General features: G+C 31.9%; 1 protein-coding gene across 3 annotated transcripts in view; it reads right to left on the reverse strand.

Annotated features, from left to right (window-relative positions):
* Window positions 1-14,353, reverse strand: part of LOC106721072 (multiple C2 and transmembrane domain-containing protein) — a 54,381-nt gene that overhangs the window by 18,392 nt on the left and 21,636 nt on the right. For 2 of the 3 annotated variants that reach the window (XM_045684316.1, XM_045684317.1), the window contains exons 4-7: window positions 4,070-4,164; window positions 2,740-2,851; window positions 1,729-1,883; window positions 480-671 (exon numbers count right to left, since the gene is read on the reverse strand). In XM_045684316.1, the coding sequence (XP_045540272.1) occupies window positions 480-671; window positions 1,729-1,883; window positions 2,740-2,851; window positions 4,070-4,164 (554 nt within the window). Of the gene's footprint in view, window positions 1-479; window positions 672-1,728; window positions 1,884-2,739; window positions 2,852-4,069; window positions 4,165-4,304; window positions 4,430-12,523; window positions 12,539-14,353 lie in introns of those variants that run through there. The other variant, XM_045684318.1, reaches the window with a different exon arrangement.

The raw sequence follows: 14,353 nt of genomic DNA on the forward strand, positions 1-14,353 counted from the left end.
TAACGAATTGGGACGGAATATTATCATCGTAAAAGGAAATTTACATTTATATTAAGTTATTTGTTAAAGCCGATACTGCGGATAAAAAATATGGAAACAACGACATTTGGTGTAATGTGTTTAATTTAAATGAAAGTTTGCAAAAGAATTTGTGTCTTTTATAGTAAGAATTTCAAGAGTATGTTGTGATTAAAATTGGCAAAAACTTTCGATCGTTTAAATATACTGATAGAGAAAAAATTATAATGTTATCTCTTCACATAATTTAGTGCTGTAGTAGTAGTATTTACAAAACGATAAGTCTTAGACTCTATTTCCACTAAACTTGCAGCTACTAGACGCTTAGAGAAAAAAGAAGTGTTTCTTAACATAACTTATCAATTAATACCAATGGATTAACGAGTTGACGTATATGTCGCTAATCCAGTGACATTCAATCTTTTTAAACTTTTACCAAATATTTGAGATGATAAAATTACCTGGTCTTTATCTTCCTGTGACTTTGGCCATAGCGTGACATTCAACACAATCTCTCCCATATCCTGGTTCGGTTTGTTCGGATCTTGTAGACAGAGTACCAGATCCTGGGTTCTGCCGAGTTCCAACGCTGTCAGATCCAAATAGCACATCCCCATGAAGTCATCTTGTAGACCCCAGTCGTAATCAAACACCTGGAAGTATAGTGAATGTCAGTTAAAACTTCTAGAAGTTTAAAAAGCTTTTCAACCTGAATTTTCCTACTAGAATTCTTTTCAGGATAAAATAGCGCTTGACAAACGATTACACCTGAAGTGTAGAGTGCTAAAGTGGCTTAAAGACAGCTTATAATTTTTATTACAATAAATTATTTAAACTTTCGTGAGACCTTTTTATAGACTAAATATAAACGGCTAATACTCACACAATCTATCCGGTCTCGCCACTAACAGTCCCTAACCCTAAAGAAGAGGCCTTGATGGGATCAAAACTAGAGGGTGCCGCCACAGAATAAATTGCGTGAGTTTCAGCCGTTTTTATTTAGTTTTATTACATGTCGGGAAAGTTGTTCATTTCAAATTTTCTTATTGCAAAACTTGTAGTGCGTAAATTAAAATAATAAAAAAACAGGAGGCCTAATTTTAGTCCTCTACCCCTACCCACCCTTTTCTTATAAAGGAAAGAATGGGATAAGGATTTGTCGGAGAAGGGGACGCATACTAAAGAGAAATATTATTTTTCTGTGCGTCCATTCCTCCGTTGATTAAAGACGCATTTGCAATTACGGATGTCTATGGGAAGCGGGCGGTTCGCTATTTCACAGAATCAGGTGGTCACTTGCTCGTTTGCCACCTTATGATATAAAAAAAACTAAGCGGTAAAAAACGCTTATCATATGACATAACGAATAAACATCACAACTGCAGAAAAATTCGTGTACGATATTAATATTCTCTGGAAGAAATATTTTGTAACAAAACAATGGTATGATCAGCCATTGTTTGCTAATTTAGTTAATGTACAATTTTAGTGTTACGGTGAGTTTCCACGGCACTGACACTTGTATTGACACATATTGTCATCCATTACATATTCAATGAAAAAATAGAAACAGCAGCGATAGTCGAATACTTCATCGTTACAACTGAAGGTTTAGAGTTCAATGTCACTTGTCAATGTCAGTAAAAATTTAAGCCTTTTGCTAGAGAATGAAAGGGTTCAGTACACAAAAACTGGTACACATGTACATACCTTAAGTTGTACTGGTACGAATGGATCCTCTATTGGTACGGTGAAGCATTCATCCCATACTGGATTAAGGTCTCTATACACTATTCTCGATTTGTGCAACAGTCTGCCGCCAGCCTTGAATTTCACGTACGGGTCACTGGTGCCTGATAACAAACCTGGTTTTCGACCCCACAAAATGTATAATTAGATTAAAAAGCGAAAATAAAAATTTATAAAGTAAGCTCTACTACTCGATGATATTTTTAATCTATGACAAAAGGCCAGACACCAATTTTTCTTATTAAAATTTTTAAACCCAACTTCTATAACTGTGTTATTACTCGTACACGAAAGAAAACCCCACTCGTTTACTTTTAAAATACAACATATGATTTTGGGCGTTACATTAAAAAAATAAAATTTTAACTAAACACGAGAATTATGATTTACATTTTCCAATTGTATTATTTGTTCTGAAATCCAATATAACTTAAAGTTAAATATAATGTGTTTAAATTTATACAAAATTCTACTAAAGCAAAAGCACTAAACTACGCGCAATAAAAAATGTAAGGTGCAAATAAAAAGAAAAAGTATATTTATTTAACGTTCCTTAATACGTGTATTTGTGTAAAAGAAGATAAGTGGTTTGTTTTAAAATTGTTTTGTATTAAATTTAACATAGAATAATAAGGTTTAGAACAATATTAAAATATGTTATTTTAAAATTATAAAGTTTTAGTTACATTTTGAATTAGTAATTAAATAAAACATATTTATTTCAGTGCGCTAACGCAAGCTGTACGTCACTGATGCTTTAGACTGAATCAGTTTAAAAAGGAAATATTTTGTAAAATTAAATTAAATATTCTAAACCTTTTGCTCATGTAAATAAGGATCTTTGTGCTAATAAAAGCAAATATTATTACTTTTTTTTTGAGTGATAGTTATTAAAAATATTTTCGTGTGACAGCCAATCTACGTGTTATTTTGAGGTTGTGTTGTGTTTTGTGGTGTGCGTTTTGAACTTACCGCTTTTATCCATGGCGACTAAATTTTGGCCTCTTTTTAAATGTACCCTAAGTTGGAAGAATGCGAATTGTCTTAATTGTTGTTCCCTTAATTTTTGCCCTTCGTCTGGTTCCTGAAAATGAAAGAAATTGCTCATATTATTCCTAGTGTTTTCAAATAGTGATAAAAGGTATAATAACACAACCATTTTAAATATGCGTCGTATATTGTTTCGAGAAAATCACTTCTTCTCAACAAATGTGGTTGGAATTAAAATTGGTGCTGTAAAATCGTGTGAAATCTTCGCCATCAAACTATCCTGACGAAAGAAAAGCGACCAACCTTCATAGTTAACAAGTAGGTTATCTATTTTTCTATATATTTTTGAGGGAAACTAACATGTACTTAAAAAGTAAATTACGTTTTATTAATAAATTTTTGGGGGAAAATGTTCTAATTTTAAAATGTCACGTACTAAGACTTGATTACGAATGTCACTGGTATGCATTAAATTTTGTTTTCTTTCACATATTAAAGTAAAGTTTTGTAACATTTTTTGTATTGCTTATTGTTATATTGTAATGGGGAAAGGAAGTCTTATCGTATTAACTATGTAGGTAACACTGGTGGTAATAACTGTCCATTTATGAAAGTTATAGTAGTTTGAAGAAAAACATTTTGGAAACTAATTTTAATATGGAAATTTCACCGCCATGTTTTCCGTGTTCTTTTCAGAATTTGTTTGCATAAATTATTTTATGAAAAGAGGTTATCATTTTGTTCAACAGAAGTAGGAAAGAACTTCAACTTAACATTGTAAAAATTACTCTTGTATTAAATAGAAAGAATTCACAGTAATAACATTTATTAATTCAGAATTCAGAATTTATAGTAATAGCAAAGAGATACCAATCGACATAAACAACTTGATACTTATGGTCAATTACGTCATATTTCTACTTTTTATGAAAAGAAAACAAAAGCTATAAAACCTCCGTTATCCATTGCTATTTTTAGAAGAGTTATAAATGCGTAGACAGTCGCACTTTTGTGTCGTGGGCGGTTTTCGCGAAACTTCGAACGTTCGAAAGTCATGCTCGGCAGTCGTACAGCAGCTAATGCAACTACGGACTTTTTCAGTACATAATATGTTACGATGAAGGTAAATATAGTAATGCAACCTGCATATATATAGGAATAAATTCAAAGATATATATGTATTCAATCCGTGTAGTGGGTCAGCGTGGTTGATTCAAGCATAGTCACCCTTAACATAGGGTAGACTCCGAGCCCTTCGATTGACGACGACGACAGTATTTCAAATTTAGTATTTACATATAATTTTACTCACCAGTTGTAAGTCGGCAGGTATGGGCCGTTGTAGGTGTGCAGGTGTACCAGATGTTGACGGTTGATCGATCGATAGTTGACGAGTTGTTGACAAATCTGATGAAGAAAAATCAATAATAAGTTGTCAAGAATGACACGGATAACTAGTGAAAATAGACAGTATCTAATATCTCATTTGTTCTGTCTAGGAATTGCCGATCTTCGTCCTTGTCTCTCTTAAACGTTTTCCAACTCACCGTCTCGTTTTCGGAAGAGGCGCATACTTCGCCACTTCCTGACTGCAATCTTAAGTTTCTTCATAAGTACACAGTTTAGGAACGCGTTCGATATTCTCTGCCGCCATTTTGAACACATTTATAGTCTGTATCAAGTTTTATTATTGTCTATGTAATTGTCGAATATTAAATGTTGCATTTTTAACACTTTTTAGTAATTTAATTAATTAACATACAGTAGTAACATATACATCAGAAAGTAACAAAAAAAAAGTTACTAATATTATAAATGTGAATGTTTAGATGGATGCATGGATGTTTGTTTGAAGTTATCTCCGGATCTGCTTAACGGATCTTGATAAAATTTTCTATAGATGTAGAACATAGTCTGGAAGAACACATAGGCTACTAATTAAGTTTTTTTAACATCGCGCGGACGGAATCGCGAGCGTCAGCTTGTTATTTATATTATTAAATAATAATTTTTAATTCTAAAAAAGGAAATGCAATATTATTGTATTATTAGAATACGTGATAAAAACGAATCGGAATATAGTAATAGAATAGAATTTGGAATAGTATTATAATTACAGATAGCATTGAATTACCTAATGCAAATAAATTTCTATTTATACAATAATAAATTATTCCCGTTATTTCTAGCCAAATATATTATTTTATATTAACAATAAATAAGAATTTTATTAAACTGGTACACGATAAAAGGGTAAATTCCTTTTCTGGATATAAAAAAGAAATGTTCACACTGTTGTTGGTTTTTGGAACGTTGCCAACAATGTCAAGGGCAACTGCGTGAGCGAAATTTTTCAAAGACAAATTATGTTTACCGTCTGTCATGTCCGAAATTGAGTTGTTGCGAATTTCTTACATTTAAAATTTTAACGTTTAATTTTGTGACGGTAAATTTAATTATGACAGTATTCTTTTATGAAATACCTGAGTAGAACCTGGTTAAACAAGAATCCAAGTGCGCCATATTTTACTCGCTTATAGAGGATTCTCTCTTACACGAGTTTAATGCTTATGGAGGTCGTCTGTAAACCAGACTCTTGCTTATCCAGGTTCGACTGTACTTGAAGACTCATGAAGATTGTTTCTATTATTTTGGTAATCTTTGATTGTTGCGTATTAGAATTCAGTAGAAAACATTATATATTTACTTGTGTACGTTGTTTAAATATAATATTTGCAAAGGATCGATTATTGAGTTGTACTATCTCTTATCAGTAGCATTCACTCTTAAAATGGAATAACGGATTATAATCATACAAATTGTCCGATGCAGATAGTTGTCACGCAACACAGCCATTAGGTAATTAAAAAGAAATATTTTCTATCTAATATATAAAATTCTCGTGTCACAGTTTTCGTTCCCGTACTCCTCCGAAACGGCTTGACCGATTTTCATGAAATTTTGTGAGCATATTCAGTAGGTCTAAGAATCGGCCAACACCTATTTTTCATTTTTTTTAACTGAGCGCGGACGGAGACAGCTAGTTTACTCTATAATATTATAGATGCTATTAGTAGTCACTATTAGAAAGTACACTTATAAACGTTACTGCTCCTCATCAAACCCTCCTTCAAATGTCACTAAGGGCGTAGTAAGATATAAGCTTAATAACCTAATAAAGAATTTAAGTCTGGCTGATTGTAAAGATTTGGAAAGGGAAATATAAAAGTCCCGAACTGAGTTAGTTGATAAATGAAAAACTGTATTGTTGATAAACTTTTGTGGAACATCGCGTGTAGACTGCTGAAATATTAAAACGTCCCTGACGTTCGTCACTTTCACTGTATTGTTTATTGTTATGTAAAGAAATACTATATTATGTTGTTCTATTTTCTTTTGTTTCTCGGCCGTTTACCTCAAAATTGATTGAATTAATACTTTTATGTAGGTTACACAAACACATATTACCAATCAATGCGTTATTTTATATCAGGATTTTGTAATTTTGTGGGATAAAGTGATGTGATTTATATTATATGCATAGCTAATTTTGTGATATACTTAATTAAATTTGTTTAAGTATAAAGCCATTCGTTTACAAAACGTAAAATATCAAAAACAAATGGCTGTCATTAGGTGACATTTGTATTAAGTAAAGATAACTTGACACGAAGTCTCAAGGTCACAAAGGTCAACAAAGTGGGATATCACGTGATGAATACGTAGTTGATGTAATTCGTGAATAGAATTTAACTAAAGTGACTGTGTTGAAGATTGATTCCATTTTGTTTTTTTTTTTTTTAAAAGAAATACTACATACTGTAGTAGTAACAATATATAGTTTAGCTTTGATATCGTATAAATAGTAGAAAACTTTTGCTTAGACAAGAAGACGTAGTAAACAAAGTAATAAAGATTGTGTACGGAAATAATTCGGTTTTTCTTCTTTAATTGCTTAAGCAATAACTCTGCTACGAATTATCAAAGGGATAGATTTAATGAGTAGACAAATATAATAAAATAAGCCATTTTACTAATACAGTCAATGACAAAGTTCTGGCACTTAACATGGCATTAACTAAAGATTACGATTAAAGCGTTTATTGTCTGGTATTATGAAAAAAAAAACATTTTGTTTATTATGGATGAGAGACAAAGATGTGCCTTTAAATAAATAAAAAAAAAAACAGTCATTGAAATTGCTTACACATTACATTGTTTAACATTATTTTAAAGATAAGCTTTTGATTTTGGCACATCATCGCTTTGGTATGAATTCAACTAGTTTATGCTCTTGCCTAAAAACAAAACAGTAACAATATTTTCATTTCTAAAATAGCAGTCGTTTTTTTAATTCAACTAGTAGTCGCTCACAACTCCGTCTGCGCGGAATTAAAAAAACTATTTAATTAGTAGCCTATGTATTCTTCTGGACTACATTCTACATTCATTCCATCCAGATACGATGAGTGGTTCGGGAGAACCTTCTAACAATCCATACATCTAAACTTTCGCATTTATAGTATTAGTAAGAAGTAAAATTGAATCAATAAAATGCGGAGCAATAGCCGTGTTCTAGGTAAACATGTATCCGACGTAAACTTGTCTAGACGGTACACTGTTCCCTTTACAAGACAAAGTAAATTCGTTTAGCTAACTCTACCAGCTCTTACTACCTTTGTATGTCTATAAATACAAATTCGTGTTTTCTTGTGGAACATTGATTCAGAGCACGGAACATAAATATTACTTTCAACAAAACAGTACAAAGATTAATCGTAATATTATTAACTAATAACATTTCTTAATAAATTTCAACACGAGAACAACGGCCGAAATCAATATTTGAATCTTGAGATAGATCCAAAATTATATTAATTGCTTTGTATGAAATGAAGTACAAAAATGATTATAACAAATATGTATTTTGTAATATTTACCTAATGGAACTCATCGCAAAAGTATCCTATTATGTTACATATTGAGAAGAGTAATAAATACAGATATATAATCAGAATTAATAGGAAATCCGTGTTCACCGGATAGCTGATAATGTACAATGATTACAGTAACGCCAAATAAACGCATTTTGAATATAAATTAGCTACAACAATGGTTGAATACGAAACTTTATCTCATGTAAAAAATTGACATATTAAAGCGCCACTCGAAAATAATGTTGCCGTCACTCTTTTTCTTTGAAAATAAAATAACAGGGTTAACAATGATTTAATACAAGTGTTTTGGAAGTGAAATTTTACGATGTTTAAAAATAGATTTTCTTTACAATATGCATCCTTTTAGACTATTATTTTGTCACGCAAAGGATTTAATATCATTGATATAGTTTCCCCAGCTATGTAAACGGGTACATGAATCGTTTTATAAAATAGTAGACAACCGAATAATCTATTCAGAATTTAGTGACAGCCTACAACTAGGGTTAACAACTGCTTGATAATATGACGGTTGCTACCTTTATATCCAATAAATATATCAGTTGTATGTTGTCAGCTGTATGAGGATCATCATCATGAATTTGGACATTAATAAATTACTTAAAATTACAAGAAGTATTGCTTTGCGTAGGTAAAGTTTTAAAGTATAAACCAGTCAAGTGAAAGAAGAAAGAAAGTATGGATAGATTGCGTGAAAGAGGATATACGTAAGAAGTGAGTGAATTCTGATATGACAGCTGACAGAAATGTATGGAAGACTAATTCATACTGTACCTACCACAAATCTTTATAAATGGATAGATCATACTTTGGAAATGACAGCGTTTGCTTCGTTCAAACTTAAACGCGCCTGTTGAAGTTACTGGTAGTTTATTCTATCTCTATTATTAGTTCCTCACCACCATCCTCACCACCGCTACCAACCGCAACCATCAGCGCCAAAATGTAAAATCAAATAGGCACAAAAGACAACGGCTTATAACCTGTCAATGTACAGAGGTTGTTGGTGCCGAGCCTCCGTAGAGAATAGGATAAGATGATAAAGAAAAGAAATGATTCAAGTGTATAGGTTACTTATTAAGGTTTTTTTTTAATCCGCGCAACGGACTCAGGGGCAAAAGTTAATATCTATTATATTCGGGGAATTTAGGATTCCTATGTTATTCGTAAAGTGTATAAAAAGCACCAATTATGAATTTCAATACTACTTTAAAAATCGAGCAATGTAAGTGAGAAAATTTCTTCTGAATAATATTCAATTTTGAATTCACTTACAGTTCGACCCACTTTGCAAATATTACGTAAGTAACCGATTGGAATTGCGAGCTACAACTTGAACGCTAACTCATTTCGCGCCGTGTTGGACTTAATAGATATATATTAAATACTAGTAGTTGCCCGCGACTTCGTCAAGGCGGAATTAAAAAAGAATCTAACAGTAAATTTTGTAATAATTATATCAACCGGGTACAGTGTAGTTTCCCAACCAAATCCTAAATATAAAAACTGCAATTATTGAGAAAGAAACCCATGAATGTACTTCCATTGAAATAGATGTACAAAATATGAATGAAGAAACAAATAACAAGCATACTTTTGGCTCCAATGCGAATTACAATGTCAGTAAAGGTTGTCCTAGACCAGTGATTCTCAACCACTGTGCCGCGGCACTTTTGTGTGCCGCCAAATTTCAAAAGTGTGCTGCCAAATTTTGCAAATATATAATAATGTTAATATTATTAAATTATATCATTTAAAAAGAAAAATATTTTTAGCATGAATATATATTTAAATCCAAATAGTTGAAAAAAAATATTTGCGTCTAGAAATGATACGTCTAATAATAGATACAATTAATTTTATACAGTTGATAAACTATTTATGCAGTGTGTTGTGTGTAAGTAAATAATTTTTATTTTTTTCTTTGTGTGCCGCCAAATTATGAAATTGTTAAATATGTGCCGCAACAAAAAAAAGGTTGAGAATCCCTGTCCTAGACGATGTAATTTCTTAATTCCGATTCCAGGGACTGCATATTTCCATAAAGATACATCGCTATTTACATGTAATCCCCTAGTAGTCCATTCCAAATTTCCACTGCGGCGACGGAGACTGCTTTAATGAAAGCACGCGGCTAGGCTATAAGGGAAAAGCATCGGTTCAGATATCCTTGTTTGACTATAAGTTAGTGGGAGCGGAAGGTTAAAGAGACAATAAAAATTGACTTAATTACGTCTGAGTACAACAGACTAACTAGAAAGAAGGTACCTTTTTATGTTATTTTTACGGCCTCTACGTTGTCGGGACGCTCGCTTTTATTATCTACGTATAATACCTTCCAAAATAGACTTCACATAAGCTAATATTAGAATTTATTTATTAATGAATTATTTTATTTAAACTGCTTAGTTGGTGTTGGTTGGTTCACTTTTTTAACACAATTGTTTAGAAACTTGCTATAACATAAGCTTGGTAGCATTATAATTATTGTTGCTGTTGAGAGCTAATTAATCGTATGAAATTATAGCCAGGAGTACAATTTCTCAAGTCTCAAGTTTCCAGTTCATTTGTCAATGTCTTTAGCAAGGCTTGCTGAAGCCGCTGTTGACGGCAACTAACATTATAGTGTATTATATGATGTAAGTTATTAACGTTTAATTTCGAGATAGAAATCTTATATGTTTATTGCTATCGTACTCAGAAATGTATTTAGTTATTTAGGATGACCCATACGAGTAGTATTGCCTTTCTAAATCTACACTTAGTTTATTGCACTTTGGAGACTACTAGAGGACTCTTAGTGGAATTAGAAACCTCTTACGTATAATGTTAAATGTTATTAATTCTTAAAATTAATAGACAAAAAATAAAGGCAGTAATATATTCGTTTAGGTACTAACCTAAACGAACAATGTAATTACTGAATTACTAAATTGCCGTCATTTATTTACTCTGCATCTTACGCAAAGGCACAAACTGTTGGCAATTTTATTATGAACCCTCCTGAAACTGGGCTTACAAATGTTATGATATAATATCATTCCATACAATAAAACCATATAGGTTATGAATATGTACAATTATGTATAATATACGTTACATAAATATAATGTACAAGTGTTAACAATGTTCAATTTAATATCGGTAGTCTTTGTTCAAAAATATGCTCCCATTGATAGACCAATAAAAAATAATAGTTTTAAAATCAATTGTTTACTTTTTGAGTTAACCTGAAACTTATGTGCACATTTATAGATGGACTAGCTGTCCTACGCGACTCCGTCCACGCGGAATTAAAAAGAAGACTTAATTAGAAGCTGGTTTCCTTCGAGACTTTGTGCTAAATTTCATCAAGATCCGTTGAGCCGTTCTAGAGATACCTTCAATCTATCCATCCATCACAACTTTCGCATTTATAATATTAGTAAGATTACTTATAAAGTATTTTAAGTTAAAATCTCAGAGGAGACAACTAAATCTATAGGGAACATTCACTTGATGAGTTTCAAAGTTTGTTTTGTAACTTTCAATGGGAGTGGTTCATTCGCTATGAAGACGCGAGGGAAATTTCGTATGCAATACATGTTCAAAGTCGTGTCTAGAATAAAGGAATTTGTAGTACTAAAACGTATCTTGCAACACATTTCCATTCAATGTACTTATAAATATTTACATCTTCATTCTTTTAGAATTTTTGGCATGGAATATTAATGAGGGAATTTGGCGTCCCTTGCAGGACTTAATTAAAACAGATCAACTGTTTATTGATAAACCCTGTGAGATATATCAATTACAAACACACGATGGGTTTACAGACACTTTTAATATAACTTTGTATTTTGTACCCTGTTTAATATCAATAAATAAATAAAAAAAAACTTTGTGAAATCTTAATTTAAACAACATAGTTCAGTTCACAATTGTGTAGCATTTGTTTTTAAAGGGAAATAATAAAACTATCAATTATTCTTAGTAAATACCTATTTATATTAGTGTGAGCAATGCGCGTAAGGAACTTACGCTACGTTAAGTTTTACTTATAGAATTTTTTTATTTTGAATCGACTGGATCGACCGGTAGATCTCGATTTGACCACTTCTGGTCTAAAGCTATCTTTATGGTTACACTACCTTATATTATATAGTAAATAACAGTTTTTTGCGCTTAAACAATTAAGTCAATACTATAAATGCCTAATGAAGAATGATTTGTTGGTTCTTCGAACGGAAACATTATCATCATCAACCTGCCCTTATCCTTATGTAGTATCGGCACAGTATGTACTACTTCTCCGTACATCTATATCGGCCGTCATATCTGAATTTATCCCCTTCTTACGCATATACGTAAAAAAAAATCATAAAAATAAAACTTGAATGTCATGAAATAGGATTATTTTCCTATGTAAGGATTATAAAAAATCATACATACTTTGATTTATAATATAAAACAGAAGGAAATTATTATTTTTTTGGCTGCATTTGAGTTAATAGCTTTACCAATTAGGTGTAGCATTAACCGCAAATTGTCTACATTTTAAAATACAATTAATGATTGACTATCGTACACTAATCATTATTACATCTTATTTGAAAAAACGTATAAATCTAGTACAAAATTAGTTTCACACATTTAGGAACCGTAACCATAACAAAACCCATGAAATAATTACACTATTTTCACAAACACTGCATTCGCAAAATTACACGCAATATATCCGAGGAACCTCGTGTATATCACAGATAAAACAAAAGGTCGGGTCTCCAGCACGCAATCAAAAAAATAACGCGGGAAAATATAAAACGCACACCAAACACAACCTTCTCGCACGGCGCTGCGAGCAATACTGAATTCTGCTCATCTTTGTTGCTACTGCCTAAAACTAGGATTCATATAAATGTAGGTTAGGTTATACGGGTTCAATAGATTGGACAAAGGTTACATATCCAATTACAATTTTTTTTATGATTCCTTGTCTTGTAATCTTAGATGTCACAGAATTTTGCTACAAAACTTAAACATCAAATGTTATTAAAAAGGGAGAGAAACGGCTACGTTATTTATTGTGAAAGTATCGGTTGAAAGTTCTAACGGTGAAGGAAAACATCGTGATGCAACCTGCACATATCTGAGGAGAAATTCAATGATATGTGTGAAGTCAACCAACCCGCACTTGGCCAGCGTGGTTGACTATGTCCTAGTCACCCTTAACTTGGGGTAGGCTCCGAGCCCCTCGGTGGGGACGTATAGTGAGCTGATGATGATGATCGGTTGATTAATTGTTTCGGATTGGAATGTGTCTGATCTATTTTTTTTCCGTGAATAGATTGACATGTAATTAGATAGACAGTATAATTAGAAAAAATATTACTTTATTGGATACTTTAAACATTTCATCATCAATTCACTAAACGTCCTCATCGAGGGGCTCGGAGCCTAGTCTAAGTTAGGCGTGACTATGCCATAGTCAACCACTGGCACAGTGCGGGTTGGTTGACTTCACACATATCTTAGTATTTCTTTTTTATATATTATGTTTCCTAGATCTTATCAGATATTCTTTAAGGTATAATTAATACTTAAATACCCTTCTCAGTTATGTACAGGTTGCATCACGATGTTTTCCTTCATCGTAAGAACGTCGGATAACTTTAAACATTAGATCTACATAATTGGTAAAACATTAGAATAGATTCTCATTACAGTTTTTAATCACTTCATTTTGTAAACAATTAATATTTTTAGATAAGAAATACAAATTCTTATGCTATCTATTTATTAGAAAACTTTTCTCTTCTTTTGGTTTTAAGCATTTAATTATTTTCAAGAAAGTACATAACATGAAGTTCTAATGACTTATAAAGTTCAGCATATGACTTACTCCGTAATAACGTTGAGTTGGGAGACTTAAGACAACTCCCTAGTTTTGAGTTGTGTTATAAAATTTATATTATCTCAAATTATTTTGATATTACGATATACTAAAATAAGTAGTTTTCAAATTCGTTTTGATGAAAAAATTACGTAATATTTTCTCGTGAAGTAACTTGGTTATATTTTCTGCAGTTGTTTACCACTTTTTATATTAAAAGGAAACGAGTAACATATTACTAAAGTATTGAAGTGACCGCTGCCCATAGACATCTCCAATAACTTGAAAGGTTGCAGATGCTTTGCCTACCTTAAAAATACGGGGGTAATAATAGAAAATAAAAACTCCTTCCCCTCCAATTCTCTTTACTTTCTCGTCCTTTGCTTATTGATAACGAGATTAAAAAATACAGCATTGCGGTATGATCCTATTTAATTTAACCGTGAATCATAAATTAGAATCGTTTTGGGTGAGCATCCAAGAGTCATGTCCTCACCCACGTTTACGAGCATTCATATGTATGCAATATGAGTAACTCTAACTAGTCATGACATCTCACTCATTTCCTTTGGAAAAATGGAGATAACTATATATTTTTCAACAAGTGATTCGATAGTAAACTCATGGCTAATAAATAAAGTATTAATAAACAACGCACGATTTATTTTTATTGTAAGACTAACGGTCGTCTGCGAATTCGTAAGCGCGAAATTAAAAAAAACTTGCCTTTAATATGCCCGCGTGCAACGGCTACCTTCTCTTTCAA

This window comes from Papilio machaon, chromosome 25, assembly GCF_912999745.1.
Source record: "Papilio machaon chromosome 25, ilPapMach1.1, whole genome shotgun sequence".
NCBI classification, from domain to species: Eukaryota; Metazoa; Arthropoda; class Insecta; order Lepidoptera; family Papilionidae; genus Papilio; species Papilio machaon.